At 48.0% G+C, this 24,337-nt stretch overlaps 1 protein-coding gene across 8 annotated transcripts in view; it reads left to right on the top strand.

The window, feature by feature from the left end:
• Positions 1-24,337, top strand: part of N4BP2 (NEDD4 binding protein 2) — a 272,998-nt gene that overhangs the window by 186,310 nt on the left and 62,351 nt on the right. For all 8 annotated transcript variants that reach the window (XM_063921079.1, XM_063921086.1, XM_063921072.1 and 5 more), the window contains exons 8-9: positions 16,145-18,087; positions 19,063-19,148. In XM_063921079.1, coding sequence (XP_063777149.1) covers positions 16,145-18,087; positions 19,063-19,148 — 2,029 coding nt within the window. The remainder of the gene's footprint in view (positions 1-16,144; positions 18,088-19,062; positions 19,149-24,337) is intronic.

The following is a 24,337-nucleotide window of genomic DNA, read 5'->3' as shown; positions in this document are numbered from 1 at the left end:
TTTCCACAGCAACGTCTGGGAAGTCAGCATTTTTACCCCATGTCCCCTCACAGCCTAAGAAGGCGCCGTTTTATCAGGTTCAGTCCTTTCGGACCCAGAAAAACAGGCGTGGAAAAGGCGGGTCTTTTCTGTCCAGAGGCAGAGGTAGGGGAAAAAGGCTGCAACAAACAGCAGGTTCCCAGGAGCAAAAGTCCTCCCCCGCTTCTTCTTCCAAGTCCGCCGCATGACGGTGGGGCTCCACAGGCGGAGCCAGGTACGGTGGGGGATCAGTGGGTTCGCTCACAGGTGGATCCCTGGATCCTGCAAATAGTATCTCAGGGGTACAAGCTGGAATTCGAGGCGTCCCCACCCCACCGGTTCCTAAAATCTGCCTTGCCAATTGCTCCCTCAGACAGGGAGGCGGTGCTAACGGCAATTCACAAGCTGTATTCTCAGCAGGTGATAATCAAGGTACCCCTACTTCAACAAGGCCGGGGTTATTATTCCACACTATTTGTGGTACCGAAACCGGACGGTTCGGTGAGACCCATTCTAAATTTGAAATCCTTGAACACATACATAAAGAAATTCAAGTTCAAGATGGAATCGCTCAGTGCGGTTATTGCAAGCCTGGACGAGGGGGATTACATGGTATCCCTGGACATCAAGGATGCTTACTTGCATGTCCCCATTTACCATCCTCACCAGGAGTACCTCAGATTTGTGGTACAGGATTGCCATTACCAATTCCAGACGCTGCCGTTTGGACTGTCCACGGCACCGAGGGTATTTACCAAGGTTATGGCGGAAATGATGATACTCCTTCGAAGAAAGGGAGTTTTAATTATCCCGTACTTGGACGATCTCCTAATAAAAGCGAGGTCCAAGGAACAGTTGTTGGTGGGAGTAGCACTATCCCAGGAAGTGCTGCACCAGCACGGCTGGATTCTGAATATCCCAAAGTCACAGCTGGTTCCGACGACACGGCTACTGTTCCTGGGTATGATTCTGGATACAGTCCAGAGAAAAGTGTTTCTCCCGGAGGAGAAAGCCAGGGAGTTGTCATCTCTAGTCAGAGACCTCCTGAAACTAAAACAGGTATCAGTGCATCACTGCACGCGGGTCCTGGGAAAGATGGTGGCTTCTTACGAAGCAATTCCCTTCGGCAGGTTCCATGCCAGAATCTTTCAGTGGGACCTGTTGGACCAGTGGTCCGGATCGCATCTTCAGATGCATCGCTTAATAACCCTGTCTCCAAGAACCAGGGTGTCTCTACTGTGGTGGCTGCAGAGTGCTCATCTTCTAGAGGGCCGCAGGTTCGGCATACAGGACTGGGTCCTGGTGACCACGGATGCCAGCCTTCGAGGCTGGGGGGCAGTCACACAGGGAAGAAACTTCCAAGGACTATGGTCGAGTCAGGAGACTTCCCTTCACATAAATATTCTGGAACTAAGGGCCATCTACAATGCCCTAAATCAAGCAAAATCCCTGCTCCTACACCAGCCGGTGCTGATCCAGTCAGACAACATCACGGCAGTCGCCCATGTAAATCGACAGGGCGGCACAAGAAGCAGGATGGCGATGGCAGAAGCCACAAAAATTCTCCGATGGGCGGAGAATCATGTACTAGCACTGTCAGCAGTGTTCATTCCGGGAGTGGACAACTGGGAAGCAGACTTCCTCAGCAGACACGACCTCCACCCGGGGGAGTGGGGACTTAACCTAGAAGTCTTCCAGATGCTGGTAAACCGTTGGGAAAAACCACAGGTGGACATGATGGCGTCCCGTCTCAACAAAAAGTTAAAAAAAATATTGCGCCAGGTCAAGGGACCCTCAGGCGATAGCTGTGGACGCTCTAGTGACACCGTGGGTGTACCAGTCGGTTTATGTGTTCCCTCCTCTGCCTCTCATTCCAAAGGTATTGAGAATAATAAGAAAGCGAGGAGTAAACACAATTCTCGTGGTTCCGGATTGGCCAAGACGAGCGTGGTACCCGGAACTTCAAGAGATGCTCTCAGAGGACCCGTGGCCTCTACCGCTCAGACAGGACCTGATACAGCAGGGGCCCTGTCTGTTCCAAGACTTACCGCGGCTGCGTTTGACGGCATGGCGGTTGAACACCGGATCCTAAAGGAAAAGGATATTCCGGAAGAAGTCATTCCTACGCTTATTAAGGCCAGGAAAGATGTTACGGCAACGCATTATCACCGCATATGGCGAAAATATGTTGCATGGTGCGAGGCCAATAAGGCCCCAACAGAGGAATTTCAACTAGGTCGATTTCTGCATTTCCTGCAAGCAGGAGTGGATATGGGCCTAAAACTAGGCTCCATTAAAGTACAGATCTCGGCTCTGTCGATTTTCTTTCAAAAAGAACTAGCTTCAGTACCTGAAGTTCAGACTTTTGTAAAAGGAGTGCTGCATATTCAGCCCCCGTTTGTGCCTCCAGTGGCACCTTGGGATCTCAACATGATGTTGAGTTTCTTAAAATCACATTGGTTTGAGCCACTAAAAACCGTGGATCTGAAATATCTCACGTGGAAAGTGGTCATGTTATTAGCCTTGGCTTCAGCCAGGCGAGTGTCAGAATTGGCGGCTTTATCATGTAAAAGCCCTTATCTGATTTTCCATATGGATAGGGCAGAGTTGAGGACTCGTCCCCAATTTCTCCCTAAGGTGGTGTCAGCGTTTCACCTGAACCAGCCTATTGTGGTGCCGGCGGCTACTAGTGAATTGGAGGACTCCAAGTTGCTAGACGTTGTCAGGGCCCTGAAAATATATGTTTCCATGACGGCTGGAGTCAGAAAATCTGACTCGCTGTTTATCCTGTATGCACCCAACAAGCTGGGTGCTCCTGCTTCTAAGCAGTCTATTGCTCGCTGGATTTGTAGTACAATTCAGCTTGCACATTCTGTGGCAGGCATGCCACAGCCAAAATCTGTAAAGGCCCATTCCACAAGGAAGGTGGGCTCATCTTGGGCGGCTGCCCGAGGGGTCTCGGCTTTACAACTTTGCCGAGCAGCTACTTGGTCAGGGGCAAATACGTTTGCAAAATTCTACAAATTTGATACCCTGGCTGAGGAGGACCTGGAGTTCTCTCATTCGGTGCTACAGAGTCATCCGCACTCTCCCGCCCGTTTGGGAGCTTTGGTATAATCCCCATGGTCCTTACGGAGTTCCCAGCATCCACTAGGACGTTAGAGAAAGTAAGAATTTACTCACCGGTAATTCTATTTCTCGTAGTCCGTAGTGGATGCTGGGCGCCCATCCCAAGTGCGGATTGTCTGCAATACTTGTAAATAGTTATTGTTAACAAAAGGGTTATTGTTGAGCCATCGGTTGAGAGGCTCAGTTGTTTTCATACTGTCAAACTGGATATTGTATCACGAGTTGTACGGTGTGATTGGTGTGGCTGGTAAGAGTCTTACCCGGGATTCTAAATCCTTCCTTATTATGTCTGCTCGTCCGGGCACGGTGTCCTAACTGAGGCTTGGAGGAGGGTCATAGTGGGAGGAGCCAGTGCACACCAGGTAGTCCTAAATCTTTCTAGAGTGCCCAGCCTCCTTCGGAGCCCGCTATTCCCCATGGTCCTTACGGAGTTCCCAGCATCCACTATGGACTACGAGAAATAGAATTACCGGTGAGTAAATTCTTATTTATTTTAACTCTCCTAGACACACGATGTCTAAAACTGCAGAGTTCTAAATTTCACAGTACAGGTTAAGTATCCCTTATCCAAAATTCAAAATCCCACATTTTTGTGTCCCCTACTGAGATAATGACATATATATTATATTTCTCTGACGTCCTAGTGGATGCTGGGACTCCGTAAGGACCATGGGGAATAGCGGCTCCGCAGGAGACAGGGCACAAGAATAAAAGCTTTAGGATCAGGTGGTGTGCACTGGCTCCTCCCCCTATGACCCTCCTCCAAGCCTCAGTTAGATTTTTGTGCCCGAACGAGAAGGGTGCAGGCTAGGTGGCTCTCCTGAGCTGCTTAGAATAAAAGTTTAATTTAGGTTTTTTTATTTTCAGTGAGTCCTGCTGGCAACAGGCTCACTGCATCGTGGGACTAAGGGGAGAAGAAGCGAACTCACCTGCGTGCAGAGTGGATTGGGCTTCTTAGGCTACTGGACATTAGCTCCAGAGGGACGATCACAGGTACAGCCTGGATGGGTCACCGGAGCCGCGCCGCCGTCCCCCTTACAGAGCCAGAAGAGACGAAGAGGTCCGGTGAAATCGGCGGCAGAAGACAATCCTGTCTTCAGACTAAGGTAGCGCACAGCACCGCAGCTGTGCGCCATTGCTCTCAGCACACTTCGCACTCCGGTCACTGAGGGTGCAGGGCGCTTGGGGGGGAGCGCCCTGAGACGCAATATAAATGATAATACCTTAGGTGGCAAAAGAATACATCACATATAGCTCCTGGGCTATATGGATGTATTTTAACCCCTGCCATTTTTACACAAAAAAGCGGGAGATAAGGACGTCGTGAAGGGGCGGAGCCTATCTCCTCAGCACACAAGCGCCATTTTCCCTCACAGTTCCGCTGGAAGGACGGCTCCCTGACTCTCCCCTGCAGTCCTGCTTCAGAATCAGGGTAAAAAAGAGAAGGGGGGGCACTATTGGCAGCAAATGACAATATAAACAGCAGCTATAAGGGAATAACACTTATATAAGGTTATCCCTGTATATATATATATAGCGCTGGGTGTGTGCTGGCAGACTCTCCCTCTGTCTCTCCAAAGGGCTCGTGGGGTCCTGTCCTCTATCAGAGCATTCCCGGTGTGTGTGCTGTGTGTCGGTACGTGTGTGTCGACATGTATGAGGAGGAAAATGATGTGGAGGCGGAGCAATTGCCTGCGTTAGTGATGTCACCCCCTAGGGAGTCGACACCTGACTGGATGATCGTGTTCAAACAATTAAGTGATAATGTCAACACTTTGCAAAAAACTGTTGACGACATGAGACAGCCAGCAAATCAATTAGTGCCTGTCCAGGCGTCTCAGACACCGTCAGGGGCCCTAAAACGCCCGTTACCTCAGTGGGTCGACACAGACCCAGACACAGATACGGAGTCTAGTGTCGACGGTGATGAGTCGAACGTAATGTCCAGTAGGGCCACACGTTACATGATCACGGCAATGAAGGAAGCATTGCACATTTCTGACACTACAAATACCACTAAGAAGGGTATTATGTGGGGGGTGAAAAAACTACCAATAGTTTTTCCTGAGTCAGATGAATTGAATGAGGTATGTGATAAAGCGTGGGTTTCTCCCGACAAAAAACTGCTAATTTCTAATAAATTATTGGCACTATATCCTTTCCCATCAGAGGTTAGGACACGTTGGGAAACACCCCCTAGGGTAGATAAGGCGCTCACACGTTTATCTAAACAAGTAGCGTTACCGTCTCCTGATACGGCCACCCTCAAAGAACCAGCTGATAGAAGGCTGGAAAATATCCTAAAAAGTATATACACACATACTGGTGTTATACTGCGACCAGCAATCGCTTCAGCCTGGATGTGCAGTGCTGGAGTCGCGTGGTCGGATTCCCTGACTGAAAATATTGATACCCTGGATAGGGACAATATATTGTTAACTATAGAGCATTTGAAGGATGCATTACTATATATGCGTGATGCACAGAGGGATATTTGCACCCTGGCATCAAGAGTAAGTGCTATGTCCATCTCTGCCAGAAGAACGTTATGGACGCGTCAGTGGTCAGGGGATGCGGATTCCAAACGACATATGGAAGTATTGCCGTATAAAGGGGAGGAGTTATTTGGGGCTGGTCTTTCGGACCTGGTGGCCACGGCAACGGCTGGAAAGTCCACCTTCTTACCCCAGGTCACTTCACATCAACAGAAAAAGACACCGTCTTTTCAAACTCAGTCCTTTCGTTCCCATAAATACAAGCGAGCAAAAGGCCATTCCTTTCTGCCCCGGGGCAGAGGAAGGGGAAAAAGACTGCACCATGCAGCCGCTTCCCAGGATCAGAAGCCTTCCCCTGCTTCTGCCAAGTCTTCAGCATGACGCTGGGGCTTTACAAGCAGACTCAGGCTTGGTGGGGGCCCGTCTCAAGAATTTCAACGCGCAGTGGGCTCACTCGCAAGTGGATCCCTGGATTCTACAGGTAGTATCGCAGGGGTACAAACTGGAATTCGAGGCGTTTCCCCCTCGCCGGTTCCTGAAGTCTGCTCTGCCAAAGTCTCCCTCCGACAGGGAGGCAGTTCTGGAAGCCATTCACAAGCTGTATTCCCAGCAGGTGATAATCAAGGTACCCCTCCTACAACAAGGAAAGGGGTATTATTCCACGCTGTTTGTGGTACCGAAGCCGGACGGCTCGGTGAGACCAATTTTAAATCTGAAATCCTTGAACACTTACATAAAAAGGTTCAAATTCAAGATGGAATCACTCAGAGCGGTGATAGCGAACCTGGAAGAAGGGGACTATATGGTGTCTCTGGACATCAAAGATGCTTATCTCCACGTCCCAATCTACCCTTCTCACCAAGGGTATCTCAGGTTTGTAGTACAAGACTGTCATTATCAGTTTCAGACGCTGCCGTTTGGGTTGTCCACGGCACCTCGGGTCTTTACCAAGGTAATGGCCGAAATGATGATTCTTCTTCGAAGAAAAGGCGTATTAATTATCCCTTACTTGGACGATCTCCTGATAAGGGCAAGGTCCAGGGAACAGTTAGAAGTCGGAGTAGCACTATCTCAGATAGTGTTACGTCAGCACGGGTGGATCCTAAATATTCCAAAATCGCAGCTGATTCCAACGACACGTCTTCTGTTCCTAGGAATGATTCTGGACACAGTCCAGAAGAAGGTTTTTCTCCCGGAGGAGAAGGCCAAGAAGTTATCCGAGCTAGTCAGGAACCTCCTAAAACCAGCCCAGGTGTCAGTGCATCAGTGCACGAGGGTCCTGGGAAAAATGGTGGCTTCTTACGAAGCAATTCCATTCGGAAGATTCCATGCAAGAACGTTTCAGTGGGATCTACTGGACAAATGGTCCGGTTCGCATCTTCAGATGCAGCAGCGGATAACCCTGTCACCAAAGACAAGGGTGTCTCTCCTGTGGTGGTTGCAGAGTGCTCATCTTCTAGAGGGCCGCAGATTCGGCATTCAGGATTGGATCCTGGTGACCACGGATGCAAGCCTGAGAGGCTGGGGAGCAGTCACACAGGGAAAAATCTTCCAGGGAGTGTGGTCAAGCCTGGAGACTTCACTTCACATAAATATACTGGAACATAATATAATGGAAACATCTCTTCATATAAACATTCTGGAACTACGGGCCATTTACAATGCCCTAAGTCAAGCGAAACCCCTGCTTCAGGGTCAGGCGGTATTGATCCAATCGGACAACATCACGTCAGTCGCCCACGTAAACAGACAGGGCGGCACGAGAAGCAGGAGGGCAATGGCAGAGGCTGCAAGGATTCTTCGCTGGGCGGAAAATCATGTGATAGCTCTGTCAGCAGTGTTCATTCCGGGAGTGGACAACTGGGAAGCAGACTTCCTCAGCAGACACGACCTTCACCCGGGAGAGTGGGGACTTCACCCAGAAGTCTTCCACCTGATTGTAAACCGTTGGGAAAAACCAAAGGTGGACATGATGGCGTCACGTCTAAACAAAAAATTAGACAGATAGTGCGCCAGGTCAAGGGACCCTCAGGCAATAGCGGTGGACGCTCTGGTGACACCGTGGGTGTACCAGTCAGTGTATGTGTTCCCTCCTCTGCCTCGCATACCAAAAGTACTGAGAATCATAAGAAGGAGAGGAGTAAGAACGATACTCGTGGTTCCGGATTGGCCAAGAAGGACTTGGTACCCGGAACTTCAGGAGATGCTCACGGAAGACCCGTGGCCTCTACCTCTAAGAAAGGACCTGCTCCAGCAGGGGCCTTGTCTGTTCCAAGACTTACCGCGGCTGTGTTTGACGGCATGGCGGTTGAACGCCGGATCCTGAAGGAAAAAGGCATTCCAGATGAAGTCATCCCTACCCTGGTCAAAGCCAGAAAGGATGTAACCGCAAAACATTATCACCGCATTTGGCGAAAATATGTTGCGTGGTGTGAGGCCAAGAAGGCCCCTACAGAGGAATTTCAACTGGGTCGTTTCCTCCATTTCCTGCAAACAGGACTATCTATGGGCCTAAAATTAGGGTCCATTAAGGTTCAAATTTCGGCCCTGTCGATTTTCTTCCAGAAAGAACTGGCTTCAGTACCTGAAGTTCAGACATTTGTAAAAGGGGTACTGCATATACAACCTCCTTTTGTGCCTCCAGTGGCACCTTGGGATCTCAATGTTGTTTTGAGGTTCCTTAAGTCACGTTGGTTTGAACCTCTCACCACTGTGGACTTAAAATATCTCACATGGAAGGTGACGATGCTGTTAGCCCTGGCTTCAGCCAGGCGTGTGTCAGAATTGGCGGCTTTATCATATAAAAGCCCTTACTTAATTTTTCATTCTGACAGGGCAGAATTGAGGACTCGTCCTCAATTTCTCCCTAAGGTGGTTTCTGCTTTTCACATGAACCAACCTATTGTGGTGCCTGCGGCTACTAGGGACTTGGAGGACTCCAAGTTACTTGACGTTGTCAGGGCCCTGAAAATATGTTTCCAGGACGGCTGGAGTCAGAAAGTCTGACTCGCTGTTTATCCTGTATGCACCCAACAAGCTGGGTGCTCCTGCTTCTAAGCAGACTATTGCTCGTTGGATTTGTAGTACAATTCAACTTGCACATTCTGTGGCAGGCCTGCCACAGCCTAAATCGGTAAAAGCCCATTCCACAAGGAAAGTGGGCTCATCTTGGGCGGCTGCCCGAGGGGTCTCGGCTTTACAACTTTGCCGAGCAGCTACTTGGTCAGGGGCAAACACGTTTGCTAAATTCTACAAATTTGATACCCTGGCTGAGGAGGACCTGGAGTTCTCTCATTCGGTGCTGCAGAGTCATCCGCACTCTCCCGCCCGTTTGGGAGCTTTGGTATAATCCCCATGGTCCTTACGGAGTCCCAGCATCCACTAGGACGTCAGAGAAAATAAGATTTTACTTACCGATAAATCTATTTCTCATAGTCCGTAGTGGATGCTGGGCGCCCATCCCAAGTGCGGATTGTCTGCAATACTTGTACATAGTTATTGTTAACAAAATCGGGTTATTGTTGTTGTGAGCCATCTTTTCAGAGGCTCCTTCGTTGTTATCATACTGTTAACTGGGTTCAGATCACGAGTTGTACGGTGTGATTGGTGTGGCTGGTATGAGTCTTACCCGGGATTCAATATCCTTCCTTATTATGTACGCTCGTCCGGGCACAGTATCCTAACTGAGGCTTGGAGGAGGGTCATAGGGGGAGGAGCCAGTGCACACCACCTGATCCTAAAGCTTTTATTCTTGTGCCCTGTCTCCTGCGGAGCCGCTATTCCCCATGGTCCTTACGGAGTCCCAGCATCCACTACGGACTATGAGAAATAGATTTATCGGTAAGTAAAATCTTATTATTATGTGTATATATAGATATATAATATACATATATAAGTGTCATTATCTTAGTAGGGGAACCAAAAATGTGTGATTTTGGATAAGGGATACCCAACCTGTACCAATAAGGAGCGTAATCTGTAAGAATCCAACATATCCTGTTCTTTTCACTTAAACATGGGTTGGATTTACTGTTTGTTTGTTTTTTTGTTTTTTTTTTGTCTTGGTTTTTTTAAATTGTGTATTTTTATTAAATGTTTCTCTAACGTCCTAGTGGATGCTGGGGACTCCGTAAGGACCATGGGGAATAGACGGGCTCCGCAGGAGACAGGGCACTCTAAGAAAGAATTAGGACTACTGGTGTGCACTGGCTCCTCCCTCTATGTCCCTCCTCCAGACCTCAGTTAGAATCTGTGCCCGGACAGAGCTGGGTGCACTTTAGTGAGCTCGCTTGAGCTTGCTAATAAGAAAGTATTTTGTTAGGATTTTTTATTTTCAGAGAGATCTGCTGGCAACAGACTCTCTGCTACGTGGGACTGAGGGGAGAGAAGCAGACCTACTAACTGCGGATAGGTCATGCTTCTTAGGCTACTGGACACCATTAGCTCCAGAGGGATCGAACACAGGAACTCACCCTTGGTCGTCCGATCCCGGAGCCGCGCCGCCGTCCCCCTCGCAGAGCCAGAAGACAGAAGCCGGCGAGAGAAGCAAGAAGACTTCAAAATCGGCGGCAGAAGACTCCTGTCTTCATATGAGGTAGCGCACAGCACTGCAGCTGTGCGCCATTGCTCCCACATTAAACCCACACACTCCGGTCACTGTAGTGTGCAGGGGGGGGCGCCCTGGGCAGCAATTGAGTACCTCTTGGCATAAAGAGCATATATACAGTTGGGCACTGTATATATGCATGAGCCCCCGCCATTATTTTACACAAAATCGCGGGACAGAAGCCCGCCGCTGAGGGGGCGGGGCTTCTTCCTCAGCACTCACCAGCGCCATTTTCTCTCCACAGCTCCGCTGAGAGGAAGCTCCCCAGGCTCTCGCCTGCAGAATCACGGTAGAAGGAGGGTAAAAAGAGAGGGGGGCACATAAATTTAGCGCAAAATCACTAATACAGCAGCTACTGGGTAAACACTAAGTTACTGTGTAATTCCTGGGTTATATAGCGCTGGGGTGTGTGCTGGCATACTCTCTCTCTGTCTCTCCAAAAGGCCTTGTGGGGGTTCTGTCCTCAAATAGAGCATCCCCTGTGTGTGGTGTGTCGGTACGCTTGTGTCGACATGTTTGACGAGGAAGGCTATGTGGAAGCAGAGCAGGTGCAGATGAATGTGGTGTCTCCGCCGACGGCGCCGACACCTGATTGGATGGATATGTGGAAGGTGTTAAATGATAATGTAAACTCCTTGCATAAAAGGTTGGATAAAGCTGAAGCCTTGGGACAGTCAGGGTCTCAACCCATGCCTGATCCTACAGCGCAGAGGCCGTCAGGGTCTCAGAAGCGCCCACTATCCCAGATTGTTGACACAGATATCGACACTGATTCTAACTCCAGTGTCGATGGCGATGATGCAAAGTTGCAGTCTAAAATGGCTAAAGCCATCCGCTACATGATTATAGCAATGAAGGATGTATTGCACATTTCAGAGGAAAACCCTGTCCCTGACAAGAGGGTTTATATGTTTGGGGGAAAAAGGCAAGAAGTGACTTTTCCCCCTTCGCATGAGTTAAATGAGTTATGTGAAAAAGCTTGGGATTCTCCTGATAGGAAAGTGCAGATTTCCAAACGGTTACTTATGGCGTATCCTTTCCCGCCAACGGACAGGTTACGCTGGGAATCCTCCCCTAGGGTAGACAAAGCTTTGACACGCTTATCTAAGAAGGCGGCCCTGCCGTCACAGGATACGGCCACCCTAAAAGATCCTGCAGATAGGAAGCAGGAAGGTATCCTGAAGTCCGTTTATACACATTCAGGTACCCTACTGAGGCCGGCATTTGCGTCGGCCTGGATGTGTAGTGCTGTAGCAGCATGGACAGATACTCTGTCTGAGGAACTTGATACCTTGGACAAGGATACTATATTACTGACCCTGGGGCATATAAAAGACGCTGTCCTATATATGAGGGATGCCCAGAGAGACATTTGCCTACTGGGCTCTAGAATAAATGCAATGTCAATTTCTGCCAGAAGGGTCCTGTGGACTCGGCAATGGACAGGTGATGCCGACTCAAAGAAGCACATGGAGGTTTTACCTTATAATTGTGAGGAATTGTTTGGGGACGGTCTCTCGGACCTAGTTTCCACAGCTACGGCTGGGAAGTCAAATTTTTTGCCATATATTCCCTCACAACCTAAGAATGCACCGTATTACCAAATGCAGTCCTTTCGATCGCAAAGAGGCAAGAAAGTCCGATGTGCGTCTTTTCTTGCGAGGGGTAGAGGAAAGAGGCTGCACAATACAGCTAGTTCCCAGGAACAGAAGTTCTCCCCGGCTTCCACTAAATCCACCGCATGACGCTGGGGCTCCACAAGTGGAGCCAGGAGCGGTGGGGGCGCGTCTCCGGAATTTCAGCCGCCAGTGGGTTCGCTCACAGGTGGATCCCTGGGCTGTACAGATTGTGTCTCAGGGATACAAGCTGGAATTCGAAGTGAATCCCCCTCACCGTTACCTCAAATCGGCCCTGCCAGCTTCCCCCATAGAAAGGGAAGTAGTGTTAGCGGCAATTCACAAATTATATCTCCAGCAGGTGGTGGTACAGGTTCCCCTCCCTCAACAGGGAAGGGGGTTACTATTCCACAATGTTTGTGGTTCCGAAACCGGACGGTTCGGTCAGACCCATATTGAATTTAAAATCCCTGAACATTTACCTGAAAAGGTTCAAGTTCAAGATGGAATCGTTCAGGGTGGTCATTGCGAGCCTGGAAGAGGGGGATTTTATGGTGTCTTTGAACATAAAGGATGCTTACCTGCATGTCCCCATTTATCCACCTCATCAGGAGTACCTCAGATTTGTGGTACAGGACTGTCATTACCAATTCCAGACGTTGCCGTTTGGTCTGTCCACGGCACGAGAATATTTACCAAGGTAATGGCAGAAATGATGGTGCTTCTGCGAAAGCAAGGAGTTACAATTATCCCATACTTGGACGATCACCTCATAAAGGCGAGGTCCAGAGAGCAGTTGCTGATCAGCGTAGCACACTCTCGGGAGGTGTTACAACAGCACGGCTGGATTCTGAATATTCCAGAGTCACAGCTGATTCCTACGACGAGACTGCCCTTCCTGGGCATGATTCTGGACACAGACCAGAAGAAGGTGTTTCTCCTGGAGGAGAAGGCCCAGGAGCTCGTGACTCTGGTCAGAGACCTCTTAAAACCAAACAGGTGTCGGTGCATCAATGCACGCGAGTCCTGGGAAAGATGGTGGCGTCATACGAAGCCATTCCCTTCGGCAGGTTCCATGCGAGGACCTTTCAGTGGGATCTGTTGGACAAGTGGTCCGGATCGCATCTTCAGATGCATCGGCTGATCACCCTATCCCCGAGGGCCAGGGTGTCTCTTCTGTGGTGGCTGCAGAGTGCTCACCTTCTCGAGGGCCGCAGGTTCGGCATACAGGACTGGGTCCTAGTGACCACGGATGCAAGCCTCCGAGGGTGGGGGGCAGTCACTCAGAGAAGAAACTTCCAGGGGCTGTGGTCCAAGTCAGGAGACTTGTCTGCACATCAATATCCTGGAACTAAGGGCCATATACAACGCCCTGAGTCAAGCGGAGCCTCTGCTTCGCAACCAACCGGTGCTGATTCAGTCAGACAACATCACCGCAGTGGCTCATGTAAACCGCCAGGGCGGCACAAGAAGCAGGGTGGCGATGGCAGAAGCCACCAGAATTCTGCGCTGGGCGGAGAATCACGTGCAAGCACTGTCAGCAGTATTCATTCCGGGAGTGGACAACTGGGAAGCAGACTTCCTCAGCAGGCACGACCTCCACCCAGGAGAGTGGGGACTTCATCAAGAAGTCTTCACACAGATTACAAATCGATGGGAACTGCCACAGGTGGACATGATGGCATCCCGCCTCAACAAAAAGCTACAAAGGTATTGCGCCAGGTCAAGAGACCCTCAGGCGATAGCTGTGGACGCACTAGTGACACTGTGGGTGTTCCAGTCGGTTTATGTATTTCCTCCTCTTCCTCTCATACCCAAGGTGCTGAGAATCATAAGAAAAAGAGGAGTGAGAACAATACTCATTGTTCCGGATTGGCCAAGAAGGACTTGGTATCTGGTACTGCAAGAAATGCTCACAGAGGACCCATGGCCTCTGCCTCTCAGACAGGATCTGTTGCAACAGGGGCCCCGTCTGTTCCAAGACTTACCGCGGCTGCGTTTGACGGCATGGCGATTGAACGCCGGATCCTAGCGGAGAAAGGCATTCCGGATGAAGTTATTCCTACGCTGATAAAGGCTAGGAAGGACGTGACAGCAAAACATTATCACCGTATATGGCGAAAATATGTTGCTTGGTGTGAGGCCAGGCAGGCCCCTACAGAGGTATTCCAGCTGGGCCATTTCCTTCACTTCCTACAGTCGGGAGTGACTATGGGCTTAAAATTTAGGGTCCATCAAGGTCCAGATTTCGGCCCTATCCATTTTCTTTCAAAAGGAACTGGCTTCTCTTACTGAAGTTCAGACGTTTGTAAAGGGAGTGCTGCATATTCAGCCCCCTTTTGTGCCACCAGTGGCACCTTGGGATCTTAACGTGGTGTTGAGTTTCCTGAAATCTCACTGGTTTGAGCCACTTAAGACCGTGGAGGTAAAATATCTCACGTGGAAAGTGGTCATGCTATTGGCCTTAGCTTCGGCTAGGCGTGTGTCAGAATTGGCGGCTTTGTCATGTAAAAGCCCCTATCTGGTTTTCTATATGGACAGGGCAGAACTACGGACTCGTCCGCAATTTCTGCCGAAGGTGGTGTCATCTTTTCATTTGAACCAACCTATTGTGGTGCCTGCGGCTACTCGTGACTTGGAGGATTCCAAGTTGCTAGATGTAGTCAGGGCTTTGAAGATTTATGTAGCCAGAATGGCTGGAGTCAGGAAAACTGACTTGCTGTTTATCCTGTATGCATCCAACAAGCTGGGTGCTCCTGCTTCAAAGCAAACTATTGCTCGCTGGATCTGTAACACAATTCAGCAGGCTCATTCTGCGGCTGGATTGCCGCCTCCAAAATCCGTAAAAGCCCATTCCACAAGGAAGGTGGGCTCTTCTTGGGCGCTGCCCGAGGGGTCTCTGCATTACAGCTTTGCCGAGCAGCTACTTGGTCGGGTTCAAACACTTTTGCAAAGTTCTACAAGTTTGATACCCTGGCTGAGGAGGACCTTGTGTTTGCTCATTTGGTGCCGCAGAGTCATCCGCACTCTCCCGCCCATTTGGGAGCTTTGGTATAATCCCCATGGTCCTTACGGAGTCCCCAGCATCCACTAGGACGTTAGAGAAAATAAGATTTTACTCACTGGTAAATCTATTTCTCGTAGTCCGTAGTGGATGCTGGGCGCCCGTCCCAAGTGCGGACTTCTTCTGTAATACTTGTATATAGTTATTGCTTAAATAAGGGTTATGTTATGTTTGCATCAGGTTGTCTGATGCTCTGTTGTTGTTCCTACTGTTAACTGGGTAAGTGTATCACGAGTTATACGGTGTGATTGGTGTGGCTGGTATGAGTCTTACCATGGATTCCAAAATCCTTTCCTTGTACTGTCAGCTCTTCCGGGCACAGTTTCCTTAACTGAGGTCTGGAGGAGGGACATAGAGGGAGGAGCCAGTGCACACCAGTAGTCCTAATTCTTTCTTAGAGTGCCCTGTCTCCTGCAGAGCCCGTCTATTCCCCATGGTCCTTACGGAGTCCCCAGCATCCACTACGGACTACGAGAAATAGATTTACCGGTGAGTAAAATCTTATTTTTCTTCAGAAAGAGTTCAACAGCACAAAAACACTACACATCCGGAGGATACAATAACGAACACAAACATTGTGCTGTCATGGTGGTATACGTTTAATTTGCCGGCTGTCGGGATCCCGTTGTTCAGGATACGGACGCTGGAATCCCAACAGCTGGCAATGCCGGTTGCCGGAATACTGGCGCAACAGGCCTATTCCCACTCGTGGGTGTCCACGACACTCATAGAGTAGGAATAGAACCTGTGGCAAGCGTAGCAAGCCACCGAACTTGCATTCGACTCTGTGCTTGCCCCGCTGTTGACATACTGGCGGCCGGGATGCCGCTCTTAATTTATTGACGGCTGTCATCCCGGCTGCCGGGAAATCGTATTGATCTGTTGGGGCAAGGGGCCCCTGCATAGTTGCCATATAAAGAGATGTGGTGTTAGGATTGAATTTACTTTTTATGGTCATAGTCCTTTTTTTCATATGGCTCCACACTGGCATTGATGGTGAGGGCTGGTGAGACTGTAGGGGAAAGTAAACTAAGGTTATTCTTACGGCTATACAGTTTACCATTTCTGGGCTTATAGTATACTAGTTTATTATAACCCATTCCACTTATTATCCTTTATAATGGTATAATGTTTTATTGTTTTCGCTTCCAGGTTTAATTTTATGAAACATTACAATTTGCATAGACTAATAATTATTTTACTGTTTGATTTGTAGGCCGGATAGTTTGTTACCACCTACTTCGAAGGAAGAAGAAACCTGTTTTTCTGAAACATCTGTAACTCATCCAGAAAATACGTCCGCCTTGGAAATGTCGAAAGAGGGTCCTGAAATTTCACTTTTTAAGCAGCCAGTTATAGAAAATCTGAGACATGCAGATGACAAAAATGAAAACTGTGTAGATTTAGTTCAGTATGCAGAGGCTTTAAATATTTGTGATGAGGAGTCAAACCATATTGACTGTTCTGTCGATTCTGACGGCTTAGAGGCAGCAACTGCAGATACACATGTTTCATGTACTAATAGTGATTTGGTACAGTTCAGTGAAAGGCCGGAATTGCAAAGCTTTGTTGGAGACTGGCCTGTAGAACACACTATGAGTCAGAGGGCTCCACGGAGTAAAAAGAAGACTAAAATAAAACGTGAAATGCATGATCCCCCAGCTCAACAAGCTAGTGAAGAAGAGCAGACCACAGATTATAGTATGGCTCAAATAGATATTAAACCAGTTGAGCATGATCCATCCAAAGAAAGTAGTATTTTAAAACTTAAAAATGATGTTGACTCCACCAGTTGCCTTCATGAGGAGGAAAAAGTAATCGATCTTGCATTATTCCCCTCAACGGACGAGGAGATGGAAGCTCAAGGAAAACTACAATCCGATGCAGCTGATGTTAATGAGCCATCTTTAGTTGCACAGGTAACTGAAATTGTTGCCAAAAATGAAGATGTTTTAAGTGTTGAGGAAGATGTTAAAATGAAGTCAAGTCCAACGAAACGCAATGGTTGGCATTGCAAATTAGCCCTAACCTTCACAAATACTTGTTCAAGCTCATTAAAAGATAACGAGACACAGCATATATGCGAATCGCTGGGAGCCATAGAGCAAGCCAGTGTTGGACTCTGCAGATCCTCACAAACTGAGCCACAAGATTTTGCACTAGCATGGAGAATAGAGAGAAAAAACTTAGATATTGTTGACCCAATAAAAGTTATTACTGGAAAAAGTAGTAGGTTCAAGTCAAAGTCGTTGGAAACCAACTTAAATGCTCAAGAGCATATACCATACAGAGTGATGCATCATAAAAGTACAGCTGTAGAAGAGGACGACATTATTCGTCTGGGGGATGAGGACAGTCTTAATATTCTCTGCAAGCTCTTTAGGTCTCTTTCTTTTGAGGTTCTTAAAGATTTATTTGAAAGGTGCAATAAAGATATAGTATGGACAACAAACTTGCTTCTGGATTCTGGCGAAAAGATCTACAAAGATGAGGAATGCCAATCAGAAAATGACTTTACAAGTGAGAGAGAACAATGCAAACATTTAGTAAGCTGTTGCCAATCTAAGGACAATGTACAAAGTACCGAATCTCTGCTAATTCATGACAGTTCTTTACTAAATTATGATATCTTGAAAATGGATGATTGCAATTTTAAAGACAGTAGTCTGAAGGCTTGTGAAAATATTACATTTGTAAATGAAATGCCCCTAGTTGTTGCAGAAGAATTTAAAAATTGCAATGTGTTATCTTCTAATGAAGTGAATATTACCCCTGATTATCAAAATAAAGTATCAACTGAAAGTAATAGTCTTAATCTTCACAAGGAAATGGTAACTGACCTAATTGGAGATCATAAGCCATGGGATCCTGATTTAGAAAAAGGACAGCTTGGTGCACCAGATAACAGTACTGAAGAATTATATGTTCCTAGCCCAGATATGTTCCAGAAAACGTGTATCCTTCACCAGGAAGATCCATTGGTTGACAAGGATGTAGAACAAACTGTAGATATCGTTGCAGAGGAGGACAAAATGAAAAATAACAACTCTAGGTCACGGTCCAAGGAGTCCTTACATTTTGATTACCTGGAATTGTCTCTACCTCCAGAATTTGCCTTTCAGTTGACTGAATTGTTTGGTCCTGTTGGAATTGATCCAGGTAAGCAATGCTGATCTGTCAAAGATAATAGTCTTCTAAAGCTAGTTCTAGTGTCAGGTTCCTTAAGACACTTAAAAAGCTGTGCATAACAAATGGTGACAAGTGCTTTATTGTGTAGCAAGTTAACTCAAATCAAGATGTTAGATGGCAGGATTCAATTATGCTGGACATCTTACTGCGCAAGCTAAAGGGTGGTAGCCTCAAGACTCACGTCAAGAGCTGTCCAATACAAGCTCTTTTGCTTGTGCGGTAAATTTGCGGCTAATGCACATTAACCATTAGATTCTGAGATAAGTACCTGGAGTTATAGGTGAATGCGTTCGACAGTCTTAATAAGGAAGAAAACCTCTAGAGGAGGAGAACAGAAATCTACATATAATTGCACCTGCAGGCTGGAATTGAAGAGCCACTAGGCACGGCATTGTGGCTAATTCATTCAATTTGGCCCTAAGGGGTCTATTCATGAAGTAGTGAAAAGAGTAGAAAAAAGGACCAGAGGGGAAGTTGCCCATAGCAACCAATCAACTTTGAAGGAAGCCTTTATCAAGTACCTTCTATAAAATGTAAAGAAGATGCTTATTTGGTGCATAGCCAACTTTTCCAATGGTCTGTTTCTCCACTCTTTTCACTGCTTCATGAATAGACCCCTAAGTGTGTAGTCAGAGGGAAAACATGACATTTTGTTTTGTTCGCTTGTAAACTGTTATTTGTAAAGCACCAAACTGACACCAGCCTGACACTTGCACCGCAAAAGTCTCTAAATAACCAAATTCATTAGACACAGGTTTAAAATGTTTAATGCCAACAAACGAAAAACCTTTATTAAACATGCTAATGAACGTATGATGCACAGTGGATATAATGGGAGCTTCCTGTATGGAATGAGAATTGCCAGAGCATGGATCAGTGCTGTATATGCTTGCCTAATACTTATTCTAACTATGTGATGTTTTAATTCTATTTTGTTTCTGCCAGGCTCATTAACTATTGAGGATTGTGTGGTTCCCGTAAATCTGCAATTAGCGAAATCTATTCACAAGATGTGGAAAGAATCAATTATGGTTAGTATATTCACAGGAGTTGTGATCGTTGAAAATAGTGCTAGTATGTGGAAAAGTCTGATGCTTGTAAGAGCCTAATTTGTTTTTGCAGAAGTATATTTACCATTAAATGGGGTTTCTGGTGGCAGGTACATTGGCGACACCTTGCTTCCAGTGTGGATCAAATGTGAATTCTACGTTCTCCATGTTTCTATCATGACCACTTTTTTGGGGGGGATCCAGGAAGTAACCTGGTTTGCACAGAGGGAACAGTTAGGTGATATTGTGGACACACAATTGCCCCCAGAAAACACAGACAAGGTAGTGTCTGAGAGAACTGTGCTGTGCTACAGGACACACTTCTGAAGTTGTGTACCCTGGTCACTCTTTATATGTAGTCGCTGCCACATTTCTTTGTCTGGATTATATTTGCATCTACTACTACTACTACTACCACTTTCTTATTCTCTCTGTTATTTGTACCAGCTCCTTCAATGGTAGTTTCTCTAACGTCCTAAGTGGATGCTGGGGACTCCGTCAGGACCATGGGGAATAGCGGCTCCGCAGGAGACAGGGCACAAAAAGTAAAAGCTTTTGGACCTAGGTGGTGTGCACTGGCTCCTCCCCCTATGACCCTCCTCCAAGCCTCAGTTAGATCTTTGTGCCCGGCCGAGAAGGGTGCAATCTAGGTGGCTCTCCTGAGCTGCTTAGAAGTAAAAGTATACTTAGGTTTTTTTATTTTCAGTGAGTCCTGCTGGCAACAGGCTCACTGCAGCGTGGGACTAAGGGGAGAAGAAGCGAACTCACCTGCGTGCAGAGTGGATTGGGCTTCTTGGCTACTGGACATTAGCTCCAGAGGGACGATCACAGGCCCAGCCATGGATGGGTCCCGGAGCCGCGCCGCCGGCCCCCTTACAGATGCTGAAGCAAGAAGAGGTCCATAAATCGTCGGCAGAAGACTTTCCTGTCTTCATAAGGTAGCGCACAGCACTGCAGCTGTGCGCCATTGCTCTCAGCACACTTCACACTTCGGTCACTGAGGGTGCAGGGCGCTGGGGGGGGGCGCCCTGGGAAGCAATGAATTTACCTTATTTGGCAAAAAATACATCACATATAGCTCCTGGGCTATATGGATGTATTTAACCCCTGCCAGTTTTCCAGAAAAAAGCGGGAGAAGAGCCCGCCGTGAAGGGGGCGGGGCCTATCTCCTCAGCACACAGCGCCATTTTTCCCACACAGCTCCGCTGGTAGGAAGGCTTCCAGAATCTCCCCTGCATCCTGCACTACAGAAACAGGGTAAAAAAGAGAGGGGGGCACTTATTTGGCAAAATAACAGATATAAGCAGCTATAAGGGATAGACACTTATTGTAAGGTTGTCCCTATACATATATAGCGCTCTGGTGTGTGCTGGCAAACTCCCCCTCTGTCTCCCCAAGGGGCTAAGTGGGGTCCTGTCCTCTATCAGAGCATTCCCTGTGTGTGTGCTGGGTGTCGGTACGTGTGTGTCGACATGTATGAGGAGGAAAATGATGTGGAGGCGGAGCAATTGCCTATAATGGTGATGTCACCCCCTAGGGAGTCGACACCTGAATGGATGGCCGTAATTAAGGAATTACGTGACAGTGTCGGCACGTTACAGAAAACTGTTGACGACATGAGACAGCCGGCAGCTCAGTTAGTGCCTGTCCAGGCGTCTCAAACACCGTCAGGGGCTATAAAACGCCCGTTACCTCAGTGGGTCGACACGGACCCAGACACAGACACTGACTCCAGTGTCGACGGTGAAGAAACAAACGTATTTTCCAGTAGGGCCACACGTTACATGATCACGGCAATGAAGGAGGTTTTGCACATCTCTGATACTGCAAGTACCACGAAAAGGGGTATTATGTGGGGTGTGAAAAAACTACCCGTAGTTTCTCTGACGTCCTAGTGGTTGCTGGGACTCCGTAAGGACCATGGGGAATAGCGGCTCCGCAGGAGACAGGGCACAAAATAAAAGCTTAAGGATCAGGTGGTGTGCACTGGCTCCTCCCCCTATGACCCTCCTCCAAGCCTCAGTTAGATTTTTGTGCCCGGCCGAGAAGGGTGCAATCTAGGTGGCTCTCCTGAGCTGCTTAGAATAAAAGTTTAGTTTAGGATTTTTTATTTTCAGTGAGTCCTGCTGGCAACAGGCTCACTGCATCGTGGGACTAAGGGGAGAAGAAACGGACTCACCTGAGTGCAGAGTGGATCGGGTTTCTTAGGCTACTGGACATTAGCTCCAGAGGGACGATCACAGGTTCAGCCTGGATGGGTCACCGGAGCCGCGCCGCCGTCCCCCTTACAGAGCCAGAAGAGACGAAGAGGTCCGGTGAAATCGGCGGCAGAAGACGATCCTGTCTTCAGACTAAGGTAGCGCACAGCACCGCAGCTGTGCGCCATTGCTCTCAGCACACTTCACACTCCGGTCACTGAGGGTGCAGGGCGCTGGGGGGGGAGCGCCCTGAGACGCAATATTACAGTATATACCTTAGGTGGCTAAAAAGAATACATCACATATAGCTCCTGGGCTATATGGATGTATTTTACCCCTGCCATTTTACACAGAAAAAGCGGGAGATAAGGACGTCGTGAAGGGGCGGAGCCTATCTCCTCAGCACACAAGCGCCATTTTCCCTCACAGCTCCGCTGGAAGGACGGCTCCCTGACTCTCCCCTGCAGTCCTGCTTCAGAATCAGGGTAAAAAAGAGAAGGGGGGGCACGTTTGGCAGCAAATAAATATATTAACAGCAGCTATAAGGGAGTAACACTTATATAAGGTTATCCCTGTATATATATATATAGCGCTGGGTGTGTGCTGGCAGACTCTCCCTCTGTCTCTCCAAAGGGCTAAGTGGGGTCCTGTCCTCTATCAGAGCAGTCCCGGTGTGTGTGCTGTGTGTCGGTACGCGTGTGTCGACATGTATGAGGAGGAAAATGAGGTGGAAGCGGAGCAGTTGCCTGTGTTAGTGATGTCACCCCCTAGGGAGTCGACACCTGACTGGATGATTGTATTTAAACAATTAAGTGATAATGTCAGCAAGTTGCAAAAAACTGTTGACGACATGAGACAGCCGGCAAATCAATTAGTGCCTGTCCAGGCGTCTCAGACACCGTCAGGGGCCCTAAAACGCCCGTTACCTCAGTGGGTCGACACAGACCCAGACACAGATACTGAGTCTAGTGTCGACGGTGACGAGACAAACGTGATGTCCAGCAGGGCCACACGTTACATGATCACAGCAATGAAAGAGGCATTGAACCTTTCTGACACTACAAGTACCACAAAGAAGGGTATTATGTGGGGGGTGAAAAAACTACCAATAGTTTTTCCTGAGTCAGATGAAATAAATGAGGTGTGTGATAAAGCGTGGGGTTTCCCCGATAAAAAACAGCTAATTTCTAATAAATTATTAGCACTATATCCTTTCCCGCCAGAGGTTAGGACGCGCTGGGAAACACCCCCTAGGGTAGATAAGGCGCTCACACGTTTATCTAAACAAGTAGCGTTACCGTCCCCTGATACGGCCACCCTCAAAGAACCGGCTGATAGAAGACTGGAAAATATCCTAAAGAGTATATACACACATACTGGTGTTATACTGCGACCAGCAATCGCCTCAGCCTGGATGTGTAGTGCTGGAGTCGCATGGTCGGATTCCCTGACTGAGAATATTGATACCCTGGATAGGGACAGTATTTTGTTAACTATAGAGCATTTAAAGGATGCATTGCTATATATGCGTGATGCACAGAGGGATATTTGCACCCTGGCATCAAGAGTCAGTGCTATGTCCATCTCTGCCAGAAGAGCGTTATGGACGCGACAGTGGTCAGGGGATGCAGATTCCAAACGGCACATGGAAGTATTGCCGTATAAAGGGGAGGCGTTATTTGGGGCTGGTCTATCGGACCTGGTGGCCACGGCAACGGCTGGAAAATCCACCTTTTTACCCCAGGTCACTTCACATCAACAGAAAAAGACACCGTCTTTTCAAACTCAGTCCTTTCGTTCCCATAAATACAAGCGAGCAAAAGGCCACTCTTTTCTGCCCCGGGGCAGAGGAAGGGGAAAAAGACTGCACCATGCAGCCGCTTCCCAGGAGCAGAAGCCCTCCTCTGCTTCTGCCAAGTCTTCAGCATGACGCTGGGGCTTTACAAGCAGACTCCGATATGGTGGGGGCCCGTCTCAAGAATTTCAACGCGCAGTGGGCTCACTCGCAAGTGGATCCCTGGATTCTACAGGTAGTATCACAGGGGTACAAACTGGAATTCGAGGCGTTTCCCCCTCATCGGTTCCTGAAGTCTGCTTTACCAAAGTCTCCCTCCGACAGGGAGGCAGTTTTGGAAGCCATTCACAAGCTGTATTCCCAGCAGGTGATAATCAAGGTACCCCTCTTACAACAGGGAAAGGGGTATTATTCCACGCTGTTTGTGGTACCGAAGCCGGACGGCTCGGTGAGACCAATCTTAAATCTGAAATTTTTGAACACTTACATAAAAAGGTTCAAATTCAAGATGGAGTCACTCAGAGCAGTGATAGCGAACCTGGAAGAAGGGGACTATATGGTGTCTCTGGACATCAAAGATGCTTATCTCCACGTCCCAATATACCCTTCTCACCAAGGGTACCTCAGGTTTGTAGTACAAAACTGTCATTATCAGTTTCAGACGCTGCCGTTTGGATTGTCCACGGCACCTCGGGTCTTTACCAAGGTAATGGCCGAAATGATGATTCTTCTACGAAGAAAAGGCATCTTAATTATCCCTTACTTGGACGATCTCCTGATAAGGGCAAGAACCAGGGAACAGTTAGAAGTCGGAGTGGCACTATCTCAGGTAGTGTTACGTCAGCACGGGTGGATTCTAAATATTCCAAAATCGCAGCTGATTCCAACGACACGTCTCCTGTTCCTAGGAATGATTCTGGACACAGTCCAGAAGAAGGTGTTTCTCCCGGAGGAGAAGGCCAGGGAGTTATCCGAGCTAGTCAGGAACCTCCTAAAACCAGGACAGGTCTCAGTACATCAGTGCACGAGGGTCCTGGGAAAAATGGTGGCTTCTTACGAAGCGATTCCATTCGGAAGATTCCATGCAAGAACGTTTCAGTGGGATCTACTGGACAAATGGTCCGGATCGCATCTTCAGATGCATCAGCGGATAACCCTGTCGACAAGGACAAGGGTGT

The sequence above is a fragment of the Pseudophryne corroboree genome, chromosome 1, assembly GCF_028390025.1.
Source record: "Pseudophryne corroboree isolate aPseCor3 chromosome 1, aPseCor3.hap2, whole genome shotgun sequence".
Lineage (NCBI taxonomy): Eukaryota > Metazoa > Chordata > Amphibia > Anura > Myobatrachidae > Pseudophryne > Pseudophryne corroboree.
The sequence above is the reverse complement of the archived record's forward strand: the minus strand, read 5'-3'. Positions and strand labels throughout refer to the sequence as shown.